Here is a 26,271-nt window from a genome sequence, read left to right as displayed (position 1 = left end):
TTTTCCTGGTGAAAGACGAGGTCGCAGGGCTTGTTCCCTCTCTCTGGTTCTCTCTGCCTTTGCCGGGACGGGGAGCCCTGCATAGTCCCTCTTGGCCACTTATATTTGAAAAGGGGAACGAAGAGGGGATTAGGGGATGTTATCACTTTCATTTTGTTATTGGAAGGGAGCCTTAATATATTCGTTATCTGCTCACAGCTGATGCTATGCCGTCTAACAGCACGGAAATTGCAGGATGACAATTATACCACTGATGGCATAATTTATTGTTTTTTCGTTACCCAAGGTAATTCCAATGAGGTAATAAATCTATGTGTCAGTAAGAAAACACTCAATTTACCAGCTGTGCTGTATTTTACAGCCATGGGTTTAACGCTTTGAGACGAGCATTTGCTAAGCATCACTTTGCAATTAGAGGCAAAGAGGAAATTACATGTTCCATTTTTGTTACCAAAAAAAAATATTTGTTTCTCATAAGTTGTCGTTCTGTTAATATTGCATAACTCAGTGTCTTTGTGTTTTGCTTGCTCATCAGCTCAGCCCGAAGATGATATTGAAATACCAAACTGGAACTCTGCTCTGTCAAGAAACCTTAGCCTTTCAATGATGGTGTCAGGACAACTCCAGGACTGTTTCAGCCCTTTGTTCACTGACTCAGGAAAGATTGCCCGGAGCCCTGGATACATGGATAATCACGGAATGATTGCTTATGAGGACTACCAAAAGTCTGCATCCAGGTACAGGCACAGTTGGGGCTTTCCTTCATGTTATTTTTGTAGGGAATGGTGTTTGCTGTAGTATCTCCTTTAGAGGAGCTTCGAAACACAAGCAGACCCTTGATAAGAGGCTGAGTCATTATCCAGGAGGATACTGGAGAACATCAAAGGCTTTGAAATGTAACGATCTCACTTATTGCTTTAGGGACAACTGCCCCCAAAAGTGGACTTCACCCTCAGAAAGGGTAAATCACCCTTCATTCACCATGTCCCTTTCAATGTTTGTTAATACATTCTGCCCAGGCCTTCAAAGATACCTCCCTTGTGAAGGCAGTCCAAAAAAGGAGCAGAAACACTGTATCTCATGGCTGGTTTGGCCTTGTCTTCAACTGATCGCACCCAGTTTTGAATCCAAGAACAGAACTGATACTGCAGGGGACTTCAGAGGGTCCCACCATGTGGGCTGCATGAAGCTATTTGAGGCAGTGACAGGCAGCCAAAGGAGTCAACTGGGCTGTATGGGGTTTACACCCACCTAGAAATCCCATTAAAAAAATAAAGTGTTGTCTCCTGGAGAAGCTCCAGGTCTCCTGGTCCCAAAAAGGCATTTGCCATCTTTAATTTCGCTTCACATATACTAAAGGTATACTAAAGGTAGGGAATGACCTATCAAAACAGATCCTCAGCTGGTTTCAGTTATCTTGGATCTGTCTCCTTCAGAGAAATGACGACAGTTGACATCTCCAGTTTTCAGGCTAGCCCCTGTGTGGACACAGTCTCCTACAGACTATTTCCTACCGCGTTGTTCAGTGGATAGGCCTGCACATGCTTATTGCTAAGATTGCTTTCACGATACTCAACCTACATTTCTCCTTTTATAATGATATTTCACTGGTGATAGTTCAGCTGCATAAAGCCTTTGCCTTTTGGGGATTTTCCACCCACCTGCCCTAACCGTTCTTGTATCACATATCCCTGTGATTATCTGTTGAAGACAAGCATTTTATTTCCCTACAAATTAGCCCCTGGATCCTGGTATAATTTTTATACCCTTCTATAATGCCTTGTTAATTGTCAATATTTTTCTGGTGATGAGACGTCCTAAAATGAACCCAATACATTTTACTCTGGTCTCATGCCAGCCTAAATCCAGAGTTTCTAGCAGAGCAGTACTTAAAACAAAACAAAGCATCATGGATGAGGTTGCATGTTTGGTGCCTCAGGCCAAGATGTGAGGAGTGGATGAACTCTATGTTGCCTGTAGTAGAAGAGGGAGAACTCTATTTACCTGCATTTACTCCTAGGAGGAACTAGGAAGAATTTTCTTGTAGTCAGTGAAGCCTGGTCACATCAGGCACTGCTGCATGTGAACATCAGGATCGGTATTTCCACCTTCCCCTCTCCACAGCTGCACAAAGGGAATCTTCCGCTCTGTGCTCCCTACTCTACAAGGACAGTGCCATAAAATTGTAACAGCCTTTTTTGTTCTGTCAAATTGCGAATGCATCATTGGCTTTCTCCTAGCCTTCATTCAGTGTTATTGCTCTCCATACTTTTCCCTCCAGTGAATGCTATTTCCCCCCTGATAAATTAGTGTACCATTTTCCAAGAGCTCCATCTCACTTATTTCCTGCCCATATTTCTAAGCTCTCTAGGGCTCTTTGTATTCTTTCTCTTGCTCTCATTTGTGTTCCCCTACCCTCTCCTCTCAACTTAATGTTATCTACATATTTTATTAACCAGCTGTTTTATTCCCCCTCGCACATCACAAGCAGAGATGCTCCGTGCAATGAGAGCTACCCGTTGTCGCTATAGGGAACGTATGAGACACAAGCCCCTTGCCTATTATTATTCCTTGTTTGCAGTCCTTCAGACAGTTCCTGTGACGGTATTTATGTCTAAGCCAATGGGAGATAATATTTTGAGAGGCACTTTATCAAACGCTTTCCTGACTCCCAGCTCTTTGATGCCTGCTGCTCTCCCTGCTCTCATTCATTTTGTAGTTCTGTCGACTTTATATGCATTTTTCTCATGGACTTAGTCTTTGTAAACCCATGGTGCTCCTTGCATATGTTTCCATAAAGAGATCTGTGTAGTTCTCGGGACGTTATAGGGAGCGCCATGAAAAGATACCTTTGAAAGCCAGCACAAAAGCTCCAGTTGCGTTCAGAGCTCTAAAGCTGTTTCCAAATAATGAGATATGCCATACTGTTTGACTGGGCTTGGGGAGAATAACTCTAGATAAACATTAGGAGATAAAAGAGATCACCTTCCCCTTTATGCATTTCTTTGTGTTGTGTGAACTGTTTTCCAGTGGGGATTGAATGACATCTTGTCTCATACAGAAGGCAAAAGAAGTCATTAACTCTGCTAATTGTTGAAGATAAAGAGTAAAAGGCGATGACAGTTTGCTTTGTGTGTGGTTAAACTTGTTAAATGCATAAATGAAGCAATTCTTTTAATTCTCATTTGATTCATTGCTATTACGGTATTCCACCATGCCAGCACACTAGCCGTTTTTTTTACTCCACTCAATTTGAATTTAAAGTATACCTTTTCTTGTTATACACATTAAGTAAATAAAATAGCATTGAGTACACAACACCTGATGTTTTAATTTGGTATTGCATTATACAACATCCTTTGAGTGTACACAGTATGAACACATAGTTTAGTAATGCTTCTCTAGAAAGTTGATGAGTAGTATGACTTGATCTGATTTGCTGTAAAGCCACAGTACAAGTATACACAAACATAGTAGAAATACGTGGTTTTGGCCAGCTAGGATATTTGGGGGTTTTTGTTTATAATTGAGTTTAATTTACATCCATTTGCTTTTGAGAATATGTGAACATACTTAAAGCACCTTGAAGGTTATATGTTTAATTAGATTTAATTAGATTGTTAAAGAATGTTGTACTGCAAAATGGATGGGAGTTGAGGCGTCAGGATTTTCAGCTGCATCAGGATTCACTGCATCAGGATTTTTGGCTATCAGCTGTGTGCAAGGAGGATGATAGTATTGTCATACGTGTCCTGGCACTGACGCTTAGAGATAGCTGTTGTGTGTGTTCAATGTGAATGTCACCCTGAACCTTTCCCTGACTCTTGCACCTGAGCAGCGTTAAATCTGCTGTATTTTGGGGTGACTGTTTTGCAGAAAACAAGAAAAATAGACACTGATACTTGAAATTTTGTGCATGGCTATTGAAAATCATCAATACCTATTTTGTACTAAGTGCAAGTGCGCTACATACTGAGGATGAGTGAAGTTTAATCCCTGATTTGTAAAAGCACTTGGGATCTCAGCTGAACCTTGCCATTTCTGGTCTATACTAGCATACAGCTACTATGCATGCAACATTTCTCAGCTTTCACAAAGAAAGATCTGAGCCTTCTGCCAGGACTTTTCCTGTCCTATCCCCCAAGTATAGTTAAATCTGTTGGTATAAAAACAAATAGATTTGTACTTCTGGAAATATGCCTTTCCCAACATAATAATAGTATCAATCTGTGACTTTCTTTAAGACTTAAGAGCTTAGAAAGACTTGAATTCTTGGCATAGTTTCTAGTCAAAATGCCCTGTTTCTATCTCTACCAGCTCAGAGAGGAGCAGTTCAAATGGCGTCCTACTGGCAGGTGACAGGTCCGTGGCTGATGCACCCTGTGCTCCCAAGAGCGCTGACATTTTTTCTCCCCTCAGCGTTACGTACATTATAGAAAATTTTGGATTCTGTTCCACCAGTGAATATTAGCACATAGCAGAAGAAACTACAGCATCAATGCACACCAACCTCTCCTCCATGCACTTTAGGACTTTAGCTCCTGTCTCACAGGAGCCGATCCAGTATTTTGAAAGGTAAACTAACTTGCTAAAAAAAGCTTTGAAGCCTTCAATGAACATCTCCTTAGAGATGTTATTCCCTCATTTAAACTCACAAAAGTCTGTTGCCATCTAGCAGCTAGCTGGCTGTACAAGTTCTTAGAGAAGTCCTGCAGGTCTCACTTTCCCCGCTGGCTCCCTCCCTCATGTTACGCGTAGGGCTTTTGCATGGAACTAAGAACTGCATATACGCTTAGAGTGCAAAAAACAAATGGGCTTGGGGGAATTAGTTCAAATGGTGCCTATACATTTAGGATTTTTAGGGTCGAGGGTAAGAAGTGCACAGGCTAAGGTCCAAATTCCCAATGAGACATACACATAGGTCATGATATTCATAAATTCAGAATCTTGTTTGGCAGAAAATAATATAGCAGAACATGAATGTATAAAGCATAAGTATTTTGTTATAGGATTCCTTAAAAATAGTTGCTGGTAAAACAAGATGTCCAGTACAAACAAACAATCTTATATTTAATCAGTCCTTTGTTAATTTAGTCACTCTCAATTTCATCAAGTAGAGACTATATCCCCAGAAATTCCTCTGACAAAGGGGTCTCCCAAAATCTGGAAGATTATCCAATTACAATTTAAAGAAATGTGCAGCAAGGATGACTGGCTAAAGATAGAAGTCTCTGAGGAAAAGAGCACGAAAGAGTATGAGGGAGTGTGTGTGTGAGCGCAAGCACTTCACTTTCTCTTATAAGTAAAGTGAGGGGAATTATACCAGCGCTTAAGTTTTGTGGTAAGTGGAGTCAAGGTCCCTGGTGTCAGGTTTGGACCTGCCTGCTCTCCTTCATTTCTTCTCTTCCACTCCTCTCTTTTTCTATGTGCATACCCTGTGCCTATATGAAAAACTGACATTGATTCTTAAGGAGTTTTTCTAGATTTACATGTGTTAACAAAGAAGGGGCTCTTGACTTAGAAGCTCTGTTTGGGCAGTACAGGCAGAGAATAAAGATCGCTGTTAATCCCAGGCTGAGTCAGGGGAGCGGTGGATGTCGTCTTCTCCTGCGAACAAAAGGGAGATGCCAAAGAGCCATTACCTTGGAAATCCCACCCAGAGCAGGATCATCAAGAGCTAACAGCTCCTCCTAGGCTCTTCTAGGAGGAGTTGTCCACAGAAGGAGGCTGTATTTTCATGCCTGGAAGGAGAACTGCATGATGATGCATTCCCATCCCACGCCCATCGAAAGTACTGTGCTCTCTGAGCTGGCACAGGACACTGCCCAATTTGAGATTGAAGGATGATCAAGTCCATTTACTCTTCTTTATCACTAACATCTCTCGCCCCATTCACCCTTAGGCATGGCTGAGCTAACCTTGCTGTTTAACCCTTGCAGCTTTGGATCTGACCTTTTCCTTCAGCCAGCACAGCTGTGAAGCAGTGGATTGCCTGGATGCAAGCTGGCAGCTCTGCGCTGCATGCTTCAGAAGCTTCCAACACCAAATTCCTGTGTCCCATCATTTGCTTCTTTACCAGTCCTGTGTGTTGTATCAAAAACTCCTGTCAGCCCCATTTTATGTTCCCAAGTCTCCCAAGTCAATAGGCTCAACCTGAGGTCTTGTTTAGGGAAAGTCACACTACCCTAGACCCTCATTATTCACTCTGTTATCAACCAGGATTCTGCTGTTCACAATGTTACATCATAAAAATGACCTTTTAAGACCATTTTAGAAGGTCTCTTTCCCCATCTGCTTTTTCTTGTCCTCCTCCTACATCCATTTTGGCACCCAAAACTTTTCCTTAATTTTTCTTGCACAGATAGAGAGAAATGGGAGATCAGGAAGATCTTTGCCTTCTGTACGGTTTAAAAGTCTTCTTCCATTGACTTAACTGGCTCTACACCCTTCCAGAGGGTAAAAATGTCAGGGATTTCTTTTTGCTGCTGGTGTCATTCTGTTTTTAGAGCCCAGTGGAGTCCTAGGCCACTGCTGGAGCTCTGGGACTGTGGCAATGTAGAAGGCAACTGTGGATTTGAGTCACAGCATTTTACATCTGGATGTGTAGTGCATGTGGAAATGATGACTTACAAACCAAGGGATCCCAAAGGATCATTCTCTGCATCAGCAGTATGCCAAGTTTTTAAGCGCAGTTGTCCACCCCTTCAGCTGCGCTGATACAGCAGCTTGCAGACACTGACAAAAAAGCTCAGGTTAAAATAATGTCCCCCCAAAACCTTTTATGCTGGGTTATTTCCGCGATCCAGCTTAGAGGGTGGTCTTATGAGTAGGGAGGAAGGAGAAACGTGCCAAACTGTGGAAGCCAGATGAAAGCAAGCAGCCAAAAGAGGGGGGGAGTCTGAAGGTGAGGAGCCCCTCAGCCTGGCTGTGCTGCCAAAGCCCTCTGAGGCTCTGGGTCTCTGGTAAGCTGTCTCCAGGTCTCTCCTTGCTGACGTGAAGCACAAATAGACCAGAACTGAGTGGGAGGAGGGATGCTCTGGAGTTCCCAAAGTTTGCAGGAAGGCAGAGGAGAGGCAGCCAAGTGTTACATTCGGAGTGCATGTCTTCTCTGGCCAGGGAGGGGACAGTTCCCCTCAGCTCTGCTTCCAAATCTATCAATGCCAGCGGCAGCCTGGAGGCAGCCCGGCTGTCGTGAGCAAGTGTGACTCACTGCTGCACACACTGCTGAATTATTTGGGGTGGGTGGGCAGTATTTGTCACACTGTCGATGAGGATTTGGCTATGTTAAGCAAGCACATAGGCTGTCTGGGCTGTTGGGTCAACCTTTGCTATATACACAGAGGTCTATGACTTAAACTTACTGGAACAAGACAAATGTGGCAAGGACAAAAGCATTACACACACAGAAGACAGAAAAGACACTGCACCAGTGCTAAATAATGAAATTTATTGCAGTAGATGCCGCATCAAAAGCTGAATGATTCTTAAACTTCATTCACAACCTGTCTAATAAGACCTATGATGAGTATTACAGTCTGGGACTGAGTGTTTAAAAGTGCTCCCTTGACATGTGCGCTACTTAAAGGAACACTCAAGTGATAAATTTGTTTTCCAGTGCTTAAGGGAGATTGAATGTTCTCCTGCTCACGCAAGAAGTCCCTGATCTTACTGCAGATGCAAAACAGACCCCGCTTTGCTGTCATTCTGAAACAAGGGAGGGATGAAATCTCAGTCTTGTAGCATGGAGTCTCTCTGAGTTAATAATAAAGTGTTAATAATGAAGATTTGTCTTTCTCCAGGAAGGAAAAACAATGAGAGGCAGGAGGAAAAAGGTATACTCATGGACGGGAAGAATTTTCTAAACTTACAAAGGGAATCAGCAACACAACTCCAACTAATCACACTAGGCTAAATACCCAAGCCAGACCTCTAGGTTGTACACAGATTTAGACAAAAGCAAATTCAAATGCTGTACTGATGACTTTTTGCCCCACAAAGAATCTTTTAATTTCTGATGGTAATGGATGCTACCTAAGTGTGGAAGAGAAATACAATATACTGATTTTAATGCAAATGGATTTTTTCAGACGAAAGGCACTGCATAAAAAGTAGAATGGCAGTGCTGTAAGTATTCTGGCTGTGGTACGTTTACTTACCATTAATTACTGACATGTATTTTTTCAGTTAAGCAATGCTTTTACACTTTCAAATCAACTTCTGTTCTTTCAGTGCTGTTGGAAATTTGAAAATTGCTGAAGTTGACGCAGGCGGTCATTTTGTAAAGATCCTGAACTGTGCCCCTGAAAAAGAGGAAAGCATTGGGGATTATCTCTTGAAGCAGGACGTCCAAGGTCAACCAGTGGCTGTATTTCGGTTTCCCCCCGAGACCAGGATGGGGCCCAACTCCACCGTGACAGTGAGTGTGGGGGGTTTGAGTGCGTTTTCTCAGCTGGCAGACTAGGGTACACTCTTCCCCTCATGGTACAGAGTCAAACTTAGGTCTGTATTTTCAGAAAGGCTAACACATGAATAATGATGAAATCAGAAGAAGCTGCTAATGTCCATTATCAGTACAAGCCTGACATTTGAATTACACGTCCAGCATTTCATGTTGCCCAGCAATGGGAAGCTATCCTGGAAAGTCCTTGTTTGATACATTCCTTTTTCCAACCATTGCTCCCATAAAAAGCATGCTGTCAGAATACTGAGTTGTGCCAGTGTTTGCCAACAGAGGATGTGAACCTTGGATCAGAAACCCACAAATAATAGAACTGGAAAGGAAACCAGTTTTATGTGTTGCTTCTGAAGCAATTAATATGGTTTTGTGTAGTCTGAGGTATCACTATAGTAGGGTCTTAACTGAAAATAAGAAGGAAAATGATGTTGCTTTCCAGACTGTGCCCGCTATCTGAGGACAGCTGTTATCCAGCAGAGAAAGCCATAAACCACTGTTCTGGCAATGGGGCTCTGTTCCTGGCTTTGCCTTGGATGACTTTAGGCAAAATGATGACACTCTGTGCCTTAGTTTCCTATTCTGTAAAAGGAAGATAATGATGTGCTCTTCTTTGGTGTCGTGCCAGAACTATACGTTAAAAATTCAGTGCATGGGCTGCTGCTCTTCAGAAATGACCTCCCCTCCACCTAGTTCAGATGTATCTTTTTGCCAGTTTGAATAAGAGTTAGAGAGGTAGGTAGGATCTAAGATGCAAAGAGTCAGATGACTTCATCATACCCCAGAAAAGCTTTAAATAGAAAATAACAAATATATGCATCTGATATCCATGGTAATGAAAAAGGCTTGAACGTGTGAACTAAATGTGACCAAGGCTCAGTTGTAGGTGTAGCTGAGGAACGTCTGCTGGTGTCTGCACGTGGCCTCCAGCAACGTCGGGGATGTAACCACACTCAGAGCTGGCACAGCCTCTGCTATACTGGGTAAAGATGCTGGCTGCTTGGTTGGCTGCAAGACACTTTGCAGTTTCCTCTTAGTTGGCTTTGACGCACCAACTGTTCCCACCCACCCCAAAAGCAGTCCTTTCTGAAGTGCTCTGATCAGTGCTGAAGTCATCGACAAGGTTGCTGTTCCCATTGTCATTAAAGGGCTCTTGGGTGAACAACTGGCTGAGGTAGAAGGTCCACCACACCTTCTGTTTCAGCATATGCAAGCAGAAAATTTCTGCTGGTTTATTAATTTCAAAAGGGTCGTATTCATGCTGCCAAGTCTTGCATCTAAAATCCATGTACAATAGGGTCTGTGTCAGACAGCCAGCTAGGCAGGACTTCCAGGCCCCAGCTCCCTGTGAGAGCAACAGATGAACCAAAGTGAAATGCTCAAGTTAGATGCCAGTGTAGATGGTTGGAATATGGCCTGAAGCCTCTTTTACCACCAGTGCTTGTTTCTTTTTTTGAGATGAAAATTGAGGCCTCTCAGAATAAAGGAGGCAAAATCCATGTTCATCACCAAGCTCAATGCAGCCCTGTGTGAGCCCTTTTAAAGAAAGCTGGAAATGCAAGCTGGTGGGGGCCCAGAAGAGCCACAGTCGATGCCGTCTTCTGGTGTATGTGTGGAAAAACCACAAATGCACCTTGGCAGAGTGCCGTATGGTGAGCACTTTTGGAAAAGAGCATTTTATTTTTTTCAAGATACTTTTTTCAAATTAAATGAGAATTGTTTTGGCTCCCAGGAAATGGCTGAAGCCATTTTCTCACAGATGGCAAATGCCAAATCCTTTAGGAACACTGTTTGCAAAAGCGTGTTGTGGTTGTCTTATGTAAGAGAAATGTTTTCATAACTGGTCCTTTTGCTACCGTGTTAGTGATAAAGGTCACAGATAATTGTGTTCACTTTATATATAAAGCACAATGTTGTTAAATCTTTTGTATGAGGATAAAAGTACAAAAAATTTTTAGTCCCCAGCAGGAACATCTTCTCCCTGAACAGAGGGAATTCAGAATCAAGCAGAGACTGGCATTTTAAAGCTGATATCACAGATCTCTTCCAGAGTTCCCCTGGTAATTCAGAAAATAAAGGAAACTGCCTATTTTTAATCTTACTCTCAGCAAGCCAGACCAAAAAGCCCAGGATTTACTATCACACCTTGAAAAATGTGCCTTTGCTAATCTCTGCTAATCCACAGGAGAGGTACTTGAAAATAATCACTATAACTAAGCTGCGAGTCTTGAAATACAGTTCTTTCAGCTTTGATTTCACAGATCAAATGGCAACCAGTGTTACAAAAGTCGAAAAGAAAAAGGAAAACCTGATGGTTTTACTGAGTTCTTATATTGTATAAATACCCAGGAGCCATTTTTCCTTTAATCTAATGACTGCTTGACCTTTGCAGGTTTGGGCAGCAGATGCTAAAGTGCTTCACAAACCTCCCTCAGATTTTCTTTGGAAGGACCTGGAGAGATTTAGGACAAGCCTTGACTGTGCTACCATTCTCTGTGAGCCTAGCGGTCAAGTAAGTGCCCTGAGCAAAATCACCGCATTTCCTTACCCAGACAGCTCTATCACTGGACTTCCTTCAGAGGTTTAGGATGATATTGTTAAACTCCCTGTAGAATCAAGCATGAGCAATCCAAACACAGCAAAGCTGTGACCTCTCTCTGTTAACCTTGCTTCAGTGTGGGTGTTAATTATTAGGATCTGAAGGACTGAAGAAAAACAGTAAATTGATGACACCGCTTGTTGAATGAAAGGCTAACATCCTCACAGTGATCGAAGTAGGGGCTCCACAAGTGTGAACAGCCAGCCCACTGTCCTCTTCCACTGTGCTTCAGCCATGAAAGATCCAGCTATGCCCAGGGCTATTCAGCCCATGGCTGCCCATTAGTAACTGCCATCAGATTGGCAACTGTGTTGAATTCTATCGGGCAAACTTCTGTTGACTTGGGGATGAGAAAGAGCCTGAGATCATTTTTTACCCTATAGTTGTCCGGTGGCAACTATGGTTTTGGTCATTTTTAGCTAGACAAACTTGAACCAGTGACAATATGGAAAAGACCTGTGATTTTCATAAATAGTGTAAGTTACACAGCTTCCCCAAGGCAGCATAATTTACACCTTACAAATTGTTAAGTGAATGTTGACTTTTGGTCTCGCCTTTTCACATTTACTCCTCTTCTAGCTCAATTTGGCCATATTTGCTATTACAACAGTGCCAGGGAATCAGAGGCTGAAAGGGAACTTGAGCCGTGATTACCTCTGCCAGGATTGCTCCTGGCTGTGATTTGCCTAGGTAGTTCTGGAAGTCCTTCAGTAATGGAGACTCCACCATGTCCCCAGGCAATCTGCTTTAGTGCCTCACTCTCTGTATGCTTAGAAAAGCTTTCCTAGTGCCTAAACTGAACTTTTTCCGCCTCAGTTTTAGTTCTTTCCTTCTTGTCCTATCCACTGTGGAAGTGGAGAACAGATTGCTTTTTCTTCCTTCGGCAGCCTTTGACATACTTGCAGAATCGTCATGTCCTCTTTTCTCTCCTTCTTTTCTGGTTTACTTAATTGGAGCAGTGGAATTTCAAGACTCTTAGATGATGAATCTACCTTAAATATATTTAAAGACTGGAAATGGATTTTAAAGACCAAAGAAAAAAATCTGGAACTTGGTGGTTGCCATTAGTATTTATCTTTCAAATTATAGATGACTCATAAATACATTGGAGCGCCTACCCTTTTAGCCCTTCCTGGTTTGTCTACAACAAACAATTATTTTGATGAAAAAACACAGAATATAAATAAGCAGTGATACGTTGGTTTTTTTCAGGCCGTAGCTTGGTGCACTCCTCTCCGTTGGAACAGAAGGCAAGGATGGGTGGCGAAGGAGCAAAGTGAAAACATCGAGAACGTGGTTATACCAACTTTCTCAACAACAAAGCAAAAAGAGGGATGGGAAAAGGAACAGGAATTCACAATAACTGATACAGAGTGGAAGATGGCTGATCCAAGGCAAACAGGAAAAAAAAGACAAAGCTTCATTAAAAGGTATCTGATGTTCATTGAGTGTACTCTGTAATTACAGCATTGTGCCAGACTGGCTCTGTAACTGAACACTTTAAAATGAGCATCTTGGTAAGCAATTTTTGCAAAGCTTTGGAATTTTGAAAATAAGAATTAACCTTAGCCTTCAAGCAGGAATCCGGCCCAAAACTTCTGATAGGAGTGCATTCATTGTCACTCAAGACTAAGTGGAAAGTAAAATTCAAGTAAAATTCTTCTTAAAATGTGACTTATTATTATTTATTATCCTTTCAGCCCCAAGAGTTTGGATGGCACCATTCGAAGTCCATGAGCTGGAAAATTTTCAGCCAAAAATGTTGATGTTCACAGAACTATTTACCTTTTTCTTGAGAACAAAGGCCTGAACATGGTCTTCTCTCGGGCCACTGCACTTTGAACTGAGCTAGGGACTGATAACCATTGCTTTCTAAATTACTTCAGAACTGGCTTCTAACCTTTGTATCAACTTAAACTTCGCAGCCCTGTGAAAAAGCGTGGTTCGCTGGTCTAGCTGTGGACAGTTTAGTTTGGGCACCCAGGTCTCAGTCAGGAACCCCTGAGCTGAACCGTTGACTGTTTTGAATAAAGAATACAATATTGATGTTTTTTTCTAAGTCACATCCAGAATATTGGTTCCAGGGGCTCTTGAGCCAGGTTCACAATAGAAAAGCATGTGCGGAGGAATTGATGTATTTCAAAAATAAAGGATTAGCCAATCTGGATATATTTCCACAAAAAAAGTGGGTGAACCTTCTCATGTTTGGGGTAACTGCTCTTCTCTAAATTTCTTCTCCAGACTGTAGCTGGAGATGTTCAGAAGATAAACAGTTTTCAGCATAGGTTAAACCAAGCAGGGAGAAATTAAGTAAAAATTCAGCGCAAAGAGTTCAAGTTTGGCAGAATTATAACCAATGGCAAATGGTAAATTATAATATGATATGTCAAACAATATAGAAGTTGCAGTTCTTCCACCTACAGCTAAATGCAGAATGTGTCAAATATGTGTGCTCTTTGTTAGGTTTATCGCATGAATTTAATGTATGTGTGCAGTAAACACAGTAAATCTATGCAAAATACGATAAATATGATAATGCAATACAATAAATAATGCAGTAATAAATACAATATACATATTTTTATATCCTGTGCACATACATGCATGTGCAAAACGTGTGAAATACACACAGTAAACTTAATTGAATTTCTACTTACAGGGAAAAAAAGACCTCTGCATCCCTCTTCCCTAATCAGAGTGCCTGGTGCCAAAGTCCAAACTCTCCCACACACCCTCACTTTTCTTTGGTTAGACCATTAACCATGGGGAATGATGGCAGCAGTTTGTGCAGGCAGTCCCGGTGTCAGTCATCACGGCCTGACCCTGTGCCAGGTGAGTTCAACAGCAGATGCAGTATATGCTGTAGCATGCACAGTGGCAACGGGGTGGATTTTCTGACACAAATAGCTTAGGACTTAAGATACATATATATTACCACCTCTTACTTCTATAGCGGTGATCTGCAAACTTTTTTAATTGTGCACCCCATTGGTAAAAAATTTTTGAACACACACTCCCAATATATGTGCATTTATTTATTTGTAAATTACATACTTTTACTACTGCAATAATATATTAGGTACATTATAAAACATACACACAAACAGAAATTTAAAAGGATGAGATAAAGGTGAAAAAATACTATTTTTAAAGTATTTTTAAATTTAATTTTATTTATTAATATTACAAAAATATTTTCTTCCCACACCCCAATGCATTGTCTTGCATTCCCCCTGGAAGACCACTGCTCTATAGAACTGCCTATGTTGGTAAGATGTGAGGAGGCTATTGTTACTAATACCGATGCATTTAGGAAATGAAACAAAATATTATTAGGAATCAGTAAGAGAAAGAGACTCTTATATTGGCTGTGAATTGTTAAATAGGCAGTGGTGAGAAAGTCAGTGTGTAATTTGGGTACGTCAAACCCAGAAAGCTGTTGACACACTGGAAAGAGTTCAGCGGGGGATGACAGAGTGAAAAAGCGTCTGAAGAGATTGATTCATGAAGATTAAAGAGACATAAATCCGTGTTGGACAAGCAAGGTGATCATTGTGCGAGGGGGTTCAAGCATCACAGCAAGAGAGGAAACAGTCTTAGATCCAGGAAGCAGAACTAGAAGGAATGGGACCAAATGAAGCACAGGAAGGCTTAGGCTGAATATGTAAATAAAAAGGAGGTTTAATGATATATAGTATAGTCTTCCAGTTGTGCTCGTTGCTCCACTTAGTATTTTAAACCACTGGCAAGTTTTAAGTGTTCAGCTGCCATTAGTTTTAAAGTAGGTATCCAGCTCCTGAAGACAGCTTTGTAACACTCGTTCTTTCTTTAGTGAACATTTAAACCAGACTGGACAAATTATTTGAATATACTAAGGAGGTCACCCTGTGACTGGCATGGATAGGTGACTGTGCAGTTGTCAGGAGTTTTTCTCCATTTCTAGGAGTGCCAGCCTAGGAAAAACCTCTCAGCTTGAGCCTGGAAAGCGTTTATGCACCTGCTTAACTTTACACACTCACATAGTAATCCTGCAGCCAGGGAGGACTGTCAGGAAGATCCTTCTCAACTGTTAAATCCAGGCAAAGCAGATTAAATCCTGATGGAGTCAGTTGTAACAGACCTAATTTCATGGTTTCCTGCTCTGTCTTAATCACTGGTAGCATCAGCTACCGGGTGTCTATTTTGTGTAATCCTGGTTTGTCTAATTTGCTAAAACTTAGTTTGTCTTGTTCTGTGTCACCCTGGTCTTCTTCAGAGCTGGGTCCCCCATATCTGTTCTGCTGGTTTCCTGGGCAGGGAAAAGCCGGGGACAGAAAGGGAATCGGCACCTGCCAGGTGGGGCTGCTGGTGGCATCAGAGGTTGTGTTCACATGAGCAGATGCTGTGGACAAATAGGCGCAGGTCTGTAGAGCAAACCCCTTGGTGCTGCAGACCTGGCGTCCACCCTGTACACGCTTCAAAGGTGATTTACTTCATCCCAGCTCTAGGCTGGTACAACGGGCCATGAGGGGGCACCTGCCTCTGCATGGTGTAGGTCCTTTTTGGGTATGAAACTTCCCAAAGCGTTAGCCCACTCATGCTCACCACTGGACTGGACAAAGCGGTTTCCGTCTGAATACCTGCTTGCAGCCAGGGTGCTTGAGGTTTGACTCCAGAGGACATCTTCTGGCTCGGTTTCATTCAAGAGGAAGCCAGCTTGTGCACTTGATAGTGCTCCATGATGTGAACCTGAGCACAGCGAGGCGGGGGAGTGGCAACTCCGCTCCACGGGTGCCCTCCTCCTCAGACCCAAAGCGCTACGGACGCACGCAGGACATCCCCCAGTACTTCTCCCAAGCCAAAGGGAGTTGCTGCGCGCAGTCCTCTCTCCTACATTCCCATCTTTTGTCACACCTCCGCAGATGGAGGTCAGTGCCACGAGCTACATTTGGTTTCAGTTTTCAAGTTTTTTTCCTTGCAACTGTTAAGACTAAAAACTTTTTCAACAAAGCAAGCAATATGAAACCAAAACAAAACACCTCTGAGACTGTAATGCAACCACGTTGTTCCAGGACCCAGGCACAGGGAGAGGGCCTGCCTGCAAATTTATTTCCTGAGTGTGGGAACTCCGAAGGCAGAACTCAAAGCAAGGTGGTCTGTCACACATTAAATGTATCTGATTTTCTGTAGGTTTTCACATGCAGCCTGGATACCCTCAGTCTCTCTTTCTCAGATCTTTGCAAAAGATAATTCAGCTCTATTTACTTATGGTTCATTTGCAGTCCTTTTCACTACTGAATTATGAAATTATTTCTCTTAATAGTGCTAGGAAAGTTAATAATATCCAAGATCTCAGATTAAAAATTAAATATGGGTATAACCGTTATTTTCTTCTGATAAATATTCATGTGTAGTAGATATTACCGCCAGATTTTTCCAGAAACGAATATATAGAGAGATGTAAGCATCATTCTTATTTTATTACAACGCAAAAATCACAAGTGCTTTAGGCACATTTATACAAGTATGCTACTAGACATTATTACTGATGGTAGTGGAATGATGATTTTCAAATATATGATGGAATGATGATTTTGAAATGTATGACTACTTTCTTTTTTTCTTTTTTATTTTTCTCTCCTTGCTTACATTTTTTTAACTAGCAGGCTTATAACTGACATGAACAACTGGGGTCCACAGTAATATGCATAAAAGCAGTCTTGCTTAGGTTCTGGTCCAAGAAAGCTTCCCTATTCAGTAAGGACTCTTCAACTTGTTCATAAATACTCCATAATATCAGAGACTTACAGAAGTCAGCATTGTTAACTTATTTGTTTTCCTCTGCAAACACACATTTAATCACTGTTATCTTTAAATATGGATAGTTATTTTCCTAATGCTATAAGAGCAAAGTTAGGTTAACACCTTTGAATTAAATCAGTGATTCAAAGTATTTTTTCATTTTCCTCTTAGATACTTAGTTTTGCTTTTAAAAATCAGTTTAGTGTATGCTCATATTTCAGAAGTACAAAAGCCCACTCAAAACTGCAAAGAGATGGGCCTCACAGATTATACTGATTGATGGTATTTACTTATTAGCTTAAAGTATTTAGTTTCTCATACATCTGTGGTATTCTGTCTAGCTCCTAGCTCTCCTCTATAATAATCAAACACTATCTTTTCAGTGTCTTTCGGGGGATGTTAATAGCAGCAGTCCACAAAGTATGTTTAGTGGCATGATTGTGTTTTGAGAACTGTTTGCCTCTCCTCTCCTCATGCAGCTCAGCGTTTTACCTTTCTAGCTGCTACAGAACAGGATTTTCACTACCCGGTTCCAGTGACTCCTGTGGCTTCACTTCTGAGTTGTTGCAGTTGATAAGACGGTGGTAGGGTATGTGGTGGCTGTTCCTTTCAGCACATACCCAACCATACGAAATTTTAACAGGCACCTTACTGTTTGTCCACTTTGCCTTCTGAGTCCCTCCTGAAGCTCTTCTGAAGAGTTTTCTTTGGTGCTGACAACAAAAGACCTCGCAAGTTATCTAAAAATGGTTTCACGTCATTTCTCGCTATCTTCATAGTCTTTTTTATTAATTGTTGAACTGTCTGTTTGGTTTCCTCTTCACCCAAGTGTCCCCATTTTCTTCTCAGACTGAGAGATAGGAGGGGAAAAGCTGCTACTGCCATAGGTCACAAAGTTCAAGCTGAGCTCCTACCTCCTGTTTTCTTCAGAAATGCATCACTCTGATGATGGCATTTTTTTGTTCTTGTTGTTGATGAATTTCACTCTGAATCAAAATGCTCAGCTGTGAATTTTGCAAGGAGTTTAAAAATAACCGTGGAGCATATTTGAAGAGAACACTTTGAAGCCTCAGCCAAAACCAATGAGTTTTGTCAATCAGAATGTTTCCCCGTTGCTGAGGAACGCTAATTAAGCTTTCAGTGGCAAACTGAACCTGCAGACAAGGAACATATTTAGCACACACTGTCAGTGAAAAGGAGCCAATTCCTACCACTGTCTTCTCTAGCAAGTGGATCAAGCCTGTTAGCTTTACGGTCTTCCCACTGGTTCTCATGGTTTTTGACCCAGAAATTGAAACTTGAATGAGATGAGATGATACACTCATATCATATCATGATGCATTTGCTCTCTTGACTTGTCCCAAGGACTTCCGTAGTCTACAGGACTGCCCAGGTAATTTCCAGTTAGCAGTGAGAAATGTTTGCAGATTCATCTCTTTTCTTGTAGGGTGCTGACATATAATGGACAAGACCAAGCAATTACATTGGTTGTTATAAATCATGTCATACAAACACACAGATGCACTTTTTGAGTAGAAAGAGCTCAAACAAGATATTACAGTGATGTCCCATGGTAAGAAACTAAGTCAGCTTCTTTCTCCAGTAGATCAATTGACCAGTGTGGATCAATGAACTGTTCCTATCATTACTGAGACACAAAGTGAAGCATCTCAGCTTGCTCAACACAGTGTCATTCACTCTGGCTGACAGCCAGGTGCTCCAGGAGTCTGCACCTCTGTGTGCATTTATGTGCCCTCTGCCAGCTTAAGTTCTTCTGTAGCCTTCAAAACCTTAAAATAACTTTTCAGTTTCTCGCTGATGCAGATTATTTATCTGGAATTCCAAGGTTCTGCGGTGGTGAGGAAAAGAATGGTCCAGAAAAGGAGACCACTCTGGTGGCAGAAAGCTATCAAAATATCCTGACTTTGTTTATTAGGTACCAAATGCTGTACCATCCATTTTTTGAGAAACACAGTAATTCTGATTTCTTTATTACTGCTTTCTCAGCCGTGATATCTTATGACCTGACACTGCGTTTCCCTACCTGCCAGGCAGGATGCCAGTCTGTCAAAATTATTTCCTTATCTATTTGTTGTTTACTGCTTAAAACTGCTGATGTAAAGTGCATTTGTGTATTTTCAGTGCTCCAGGAAAAAAAACAACAGGTTATTCTGACCTAGAATTTTGGAGGAGGGAAAAACTTGGGAAAATCAAGGGCATAAAAAATAATTCTCTATGGCCAAATATGGAAATTGTGAAAGGAATTAAAGATTATTGCCCACGTCTTCAAATAATATAAACAAGCACAGCTCTTTCAACTCACCTCCTTTCATCCTGGTCAAATAAATTACATTATGAATACTTAAGTGCCACTGAAAACAAATTGAAGATTTATCCATGGTTCTGTTGAGAGAGAGGGGAGGTGGCATTCAATAAGAGGCTTTCTTTAGACTGTAAGAAACCCAGATACCTCTGCCCCTTTTGATGTGGGTGACCAGAGGTGACAGTAGGGTGTGTGTAGCAGGCTGTCCTGTGAACTGCCTCGGAAAGTCAGCAGCGCCGACCTGCTTGGTGTTCGTTAGCATCACTTACCAGACAAAACATCGTCACCATGCTGAGATGCGCTAACACATTTGGCACTTGCAAACTCCAGTTGCCACTGAGAGGAAGATCTGGAGAGCTGCAGTGCCTTTGAGATGTGAACACTTCTAAGCATACACATCCCCCGGAAATATCAGCAGAGCTGTCTGAATGAAAAGTACATTTATTGCCCTTTGCTTCTCGTGCAAGCTGATCGTGATGGGGAAACTGTAGTTGCAAGTGTCAGGTTGGCCTGCGAAAAAGCAATTATCTCCTGGTTAATTTTGGCAGAACAACCTGACCTTCAAGAAACCATGACTAAGGATGGCCCTTTATCTTCTTGTCGCCTATTACAGCATACAGTCTGTGACCGAGTCATATAATGGAGTGATAAAATGAAGTCCAGAGATTCACTTCTGAAAATTGCTCTCATGCAATAACAATACCCAGCACTTACGAAATCTCCAAGTGAACTTGCTTAAAGGTGGTGTTCATGTCAGTAGAAATGTGGTGTCGTTTAAAAGCTGATTCTATGGTAAAAGTATGTCCAGGGCTGAGATTAGGTTTGAACGCAGCTCAAGGAACTGACAGAAATCCAGGGTCAAGGAGTGAAAAGGCTTGTTCCCTCCCTGCCAGGAATTTATGGAGAACTGCAGGCAGTGAAAACAGGGAGCCAAAGACATGATGATTTTTGCAGTGAGACTTGTGGAGGTGGTATAAGGCAGATAATCTGAGAGCATCAGGTAGAGGGAAAGTGACAGTGAGGAAGAAAATAATGTGATCTCCATTCAGAGGCTGCTAAGGGTTTGGAGAAGTACGTGTTGTTCGTGGACAGCCAGCGCAACTGTGATTTTGGCCAACCAATGCTTCCTGAAATGTAATTCAACCGAAAGTCTGCAAAAGAGGGTTTGATCCTTTAAAGTAAAGGTATCTTAGTGACAGCTAGTGAGCTTGCATGTGATCGTATATTTATCCCAATGTGGCTTTTATTTAAAATGTTCTTCCACAAGGTCAGAGGAAACAGAGAGTTTTTGTTGTTAGCGTGCTTGCTTCCTAAACTGACTTTCTTTTTAAAATACGTATGTGGAAATAATGACTGTTGTCATCAACAGGCACTCTGTACGCAGGAACTAGCCGGAAGAAAAATCCTTCTGTTCCCAGCTGTGCGAGTGGGGAAGGCAGAAGAAGGCCTACTCGGTCAGCAGGGGTGAGTAGAATTGCTACAATTCAGTTTTCAAAACAAACAAACAAAAAAACAAAGAAAAGAACAGTAGAGTTTAAAAAACCCCACAATTCGGAATGCAAGAATTTCTTTATTTTGTTGGATTCTTTTAGTTGTCTTTCTGGGAGAAAGACCTATGCCAGACCACAAATACAAAGCATCTGGATTCAGGCATTGCAACTAGAGCATAGCTACATGCTTCTAAGTCTAGAGAACTTTGTGTTTGCGTCTTGGGTTTGCTTTAAGATGGAATCTATTTACACTATTGCTTCTAGGAAAAAGAAGGTTTAAATGCATACCCAGACATATTTTTTAATCTATTTGAAGATTTAATCTCTTTTGCTTGCACTACCCTACCTAAAGACCTAGAATCCAAGGTCAGTAATGAAGTCCTCCTATGTAAATATGTAGACCCTCAAACTTGAGTTGTTGCAAGTTCCTCTTTCTTGGTTTCTAGACTTGTCCCCGGGTGTTGGTTGTTTGATTTTACTTAATATCAGTTGCATGATTCATTGTAATGCAGAATATTTTCTCTATATAATTCTCTCTATATAATTATAATTATATAATTAGATATGCAGATGTTGGAAATGTCTGGCGACATGTTAAATATCATTCCAATTTCCTATCTCTACTTCATAGGTTCTGTTACAAAAGCTATAAGAATTGATGGATTTTGTCCATCAAACAACTTATATATACAACTTATTACTATTGCCATAATTATTAAAATGTGCAATATGTATTGATGTTACAATGGTTAATGTTCTCCAAACTGCTATATACATTTATATATATATGTCTAAGTAATAAGAAGAAAAAGAATAGTCAGCCTATCTACACCAGGTAGAAATAAAGAAGAAAAGAAACCGGAGGATTATTGCTTGTGCCTGTCTGCTCACTGTATATGTGAAGTGGAGCTCTTTGCCCAGGTACAGACTTAAACAAATAAATACATCAGTGCTACAGTTTTGTCTTACGTAAAATTATAGTAATAACACATATCTCCTAGGGGCAGTGTGAGTCAGCAGTGTTTGTAAAAAGGCTTTTCTATCTTTAGATGAGAGGCCCTTTAGAAGTGCAATGAATTAGCATTTTTCTCAGTGACACTAGATTAAATGCTTTTTGATTAAGAATCCCACAGTTCCTGAGAAACTTGCTGAATTAAAATGACCTGAACACTCAAGAAAACCCTGACCAAGTAACTTGCTTTCTAATCTCTAGGTTTGCTACGTGATAGTCAGGGTTTAGTGGAACTACTGCAATAGCCAAAGACAACTATGTGACATTTTACAGCTTTATGGGGAGGAAGCCCTTAGCACTATGGGCTTGATGCCGGTTCGCACTGAAAATTTCACGGCTCAGAAAACAGCTCATCCTGTGACCTGTAGTGTTATCATCAGCAGTAACTAACTCTGTGCACACAGTTCTCTCAGAGCCAATGAAAACAAGGATGTTTGCTTTATTTTCAGCAAAAGAGATTTAAAAGAATACTTCAGATTACAGTATGTTAAAAGATTGGCTTAACGCTAACGTAGCTGACTTGTAGCAACTCATTAAACCCTGGTGTCACAGCTGTGCTGCGGAGTCCTAAAAATATATCTGCTTCACAGCCGAGTCAAGCTTTCATTCAGATATTCCTTACAAAATCCTTTTACCTGGTAGAGTTATGCTCTCAGTCAAGCCAGATTGTCAAGAGCACTAGCTTAAATCTCAAGGGAAGCTCTCATTTGGGCTGGCCACTTGCCCATTTTGCCACGAAGAGGTGTCCAAACCAGCTGAGACAGAGAGGTGCAGATCTATAAGTTCTTGCACAGGGTAAGAAATTACAGAGCAGCTCAGTTTACTGCAGCTTAAAGGACTGTGGGACGTGCTTCTGAAAATGAGGTGCGTACAGCACCCGTGAAGACACGGTAACTCACGTGTAGCTTTGCAGTGTGGCCTCTCATGCACAAGCAAATCCACATGCTAATTGCCTTATAGAATATAGTTTTACATGTTTTACTGCTAGTGATTTTTATAGACAATTGTTAATGATTTTCCCAAATGCTATATGCATTTGTAGTGCTGTAAAAATGGTGATTAGTAAGACAACATTTGGGTGTAAGGACTTTTGACTCACTATGGTCTTATGTTCTTACCGAAACAATCATAATGTTGTCCTAACTTCTCAGTCATGAAACCACATAGTAGACATGAGATTCTGAGAGACAACAGAGACAGATGACTCAAAAGTTTTGGTTCCATATAAAGGTAGTTCCAACCTGAGAAACTGGAATAGGTAAAATTAAATCACTGAATGCATACTATAGGCATAGTCTTATTACAAACTAGAACGCCCTTTTTCTGGCTTAATCTGTTTCACTTTCAAAATGACATAAGCTAAACAAGAAAAAAAAATCCCCCTTATTTTGAATGGAATATCTATAGAGGCAGTTAAATCCCTGTGACCTCAGTGGTATAACTATACTAGTAAGTTTGCCCATATAGACCACTTTAATAAACACTTTCACAAAGTATAAACATGTCCTCTACAATATATTAATTGTAGAGGAATACCTGCAAGTATGAACTGAGCTCAGATAACTTAATAATGACATTAAGCTCCTGGTTTCCCAATGAAATGCATCTCATATTGGTACCGAGTGGATATCTGATACTGAGAGGAACTGCGAGCTTCCTTCCAATTCCCAATGGACAGTATTTGCCAACACAACAAATGAGTTTCCTTAGTTTACTATCTTAGTAAACAAGCAAAAAATGGAGTGGGAAAGGACTAACATCTGGCCCCTCTGGCTCCAGGAGGAGGCATTTCTGAAGCAAGGTGGAAGTATCGTGGTGGGATGGAGTGAGGAAGCTTGCAATGACCACAGGCTTTAAAAATTCACTTAGAAAAAATGCACATCTGAGGATCCCATCTGCCTCCCCAGTTCAGCCCACCTCAGATGGCTATTCACATCTTAATATGTGCTACAATTTTCCTTTTCTCTAGGAGGAGGAAATGCATATCTAGTGAACATAGGATTTCCTGAGGTGTGGTATCCAGTCACCAGTTGTTAGGAGGAAGGAGACACGGCAACTTGTAAGGCATCTGGTTGGCTTAAAAAGGAATAACTTGTCGGACCTCAGACTTTCAGCTTCTCAAGACAGGAGAAGAGGCATCAATCCGGTTCAGGTGTTTCCTAAGCAGAAAAAAACCCAAAACAAACCATACCAAGATAAATCAGTCTGCTGCTTGGTACTCATTACAGTCCTAAAAAATTCATTCCTTTCTCCTTTACCTTTGCTACTAAGCACTTCCTGAGTGATTTCTGCTGTTCTTGAATTGGGTTTTTCATAGCATTTAACGTAAGGAAGATCTTGCAATAATCAAGAGGGTTTACCCTTGAAGCTAATTGACCAGAAAGTGCCTTTTTTCTAGATGGAGAATGGACTGTTTCCATGCCAAATAAGCATTGGGAAAGCTTAGGATATTTGACATTCGACTACTTGACAGGGCCAGATCAGAAGTGTAGCTGTCCATCCCAGTGCAGGTGTCTGCTTTGCGGGTGAGAGAAAGCAGAATAAAGAGGACAAGGCTGGCTGCCTTCCAAACTCTTCTGGGGGGCTCAGTGGGAACCAGAGGATGGGAAAAGGGGCTGGCTTGTCTGCGAGCCTGCGTGTGGACTGCAGGAGTCGGGGCAGAAGGAGAAGCCACCTGACCTGGCCTTTTCTCCACTGTGGCAGTCCCCACAATTCTTTCTCATGAGCAGTCCTAGCAAACTGGTGCATATACATTTAAAATCCAGATTTCAAATCAGCGAGGTCCTATGGTTGATAAGCAGTCCTTTTGCCTTTCAGTTTGGTTCTTCCGCAGTAGCTATTGTTATGTTCCAAGGTATTTTTTTAAACAATGAAACAGAAACAGTCCAAACAAGCTGGGTGCAGGCACACAGTCAATTGTCAGAATACTAGTGCAGAATTAATGTTGATATTCTCCTCACTGCATTTCAGGTCATCTGGAATAGCTCAGGAACAAGTGACACTCTAGATTACTGTTAGAGAGAAGATGGAGCAGGCAGTCTCTGCTGGTACCCTTTTGTTTCCTCATTTTGTTCCACTGCACTCCAAGTACCTTTGCAGCCATGCTCAGTGCTTAGACTAAACGGCTCCAGCAGTGGGGATGCTAATGAACTGGGATTTAATTGCAAAGGCTCTCTCACCTGTGTGTCAGCAGTGTGATTGTTATGACCCTGTTGTTGTCACAAGCAGATTGCAACCTGTGTGGGACATGTTCGTAGGTCTCAGTTTAGACTCTAGTAGAGAAGCCACCGCTTTATGTGCTGCTAGTAGCAATCCCGATAGCAAAGACAGAGACTGCATGGGCATAGAAAAGAAGCAAACCTGTGGGACAGTTTTAAGACAAATTAGATGGGTAGCATAAAAGCACTGTTTCTACTACTTACCCTGTGTTGTGGATTTATGCATTTATAAAGTTTAGTCTCCGAGGCTAGCGATATTGCTGCTTTTACAAGCTAAGCGAGTGTCAAGCACCCCAAGATAGACCCAGACATTTCTAAAGGTCTGTGAAGATAGGCTTGGTGTAATGTTATCCCATTCAGTTCTTCACACCCACCTGAGGCTTCTTTGGACACTGTAAGGTAAACCAGGGTTTTTCAAAACAAGGAAATTAAATCTGCACCTTATCTCTGATCCCCATATTCCCTACAGTTGACAGTTTTCATGGTGTGGAAATCCCCTCTCCAGATTTATCCCATTTAAGTAATGTAGGGCAAGGCCACTCCATATTCTGTCTTACCCTTTAATGAAGGAGATTGTTTCAGAAAAATCTCAAGTATTAGTTGAGAAGAAAAGTAGTTCTGAAAAACAAGCTGAGAGCATGGGGAGGGCTCGATTTCATTCTTAATCCTATGTATATATATTACAGCTACAGGCAGCACATCTGACCCGGTTACGATATAGCTGCCCGTCAGCCTCCTTACACGGTGGTTAGAAACAGCAGCACAGAAGTGATGGTGTCCCAGGCGATGTTTGTGCACTAACTGCACTCTGACTTCAGGAGAGATCAGACAAGTTGTAAACAGGTCCCCTGGCTTGTATACAGGACTTGACAGAAATAAGGAAAAGGTGAACCTAGTGGCTATTTAGCAGTTTTTAAATCTCACTAAGAGAATACAGTTACTCCCCTTGGAAGTGAATTTCAGGCTCCATCTAAAGTGTTTTGATGGGAGACAGGAGAAAGCTGGCTTTGTTCACTACAATACTTTAGTAGCTTGCAAAATGAGTGTATTAAAAAGTCACTAGCAAATGTGCTTGTTGGTGATGTTGTATTCTTGCATGGAAGGGTGTGTGTGCACAGTAAGACAGGTGTGGGGATCTCCCCAGCATCCGGGTACCAGTTCTTACATCCAGTATCATATCACATGCACCAGCCGTGTTTGCCCACAAGTTTGGGCCCTAAGCACTTCATTTTGCAGGAGTACGAGGTGCAAGTGCCAAAAACCAGAAGCACAGACGCGACTCCATTCTGGAATAACTGCACAGTCACAAGAGTGCACACATGGTGGATGAAGAGTGGCCTGTTTTCTTTTAGTCTGCCTCTTTTTCTGTTAAACTGATGAATCACAATTTTGCTGC

General features: G+C 41.5%; 1 protein-coding gene across 1 annotated transcript; it reads left to right on the top strand.

The window, feature by feature from the left end:
• Positions 1-535: 535 nt before the first annotated feature.
• Positions 536-12,445, top strand: LOC104074992 (lamin tail domain-containing protein 1-like; the record flags this gene model as incomplete). Its single annotated transcript, XM_009575316.1, has 4 exons — positions 536-737; positions 8,230-8,416; positions 10,845-10,964; positions 12,264-12,445. Coding segments are annotated over 4 exons (691 nt in total), but the record flags the coding sequence as incomplete, so codon positions are not given.
• Positions 12,446-26,271: the final 13,826 nt, after the last annotated feature.

This window comes from Fulmarus glacialis, unplaced genomic scaffold (assembly GCF_000690835.1).
Source record: "Fulmarus glacialis isolate BGI_N327 unplaced genomic scaffold, ASM69083v1 scaffold23013, whole genome shotgun sequence".
Taxonomy (NCBI): domain Eukaryota; kingdom Metazoa; phylum Chordata; class Aves; order Procellariiformes; family Procellariidae; genus Fulmarus; species Fulmarus glacialis.
The sequence above is the reverse complement of the archived record's forward strand: the minus strand, read 5'-3'. Positions and strand labels throughout refer to the sequence as shown.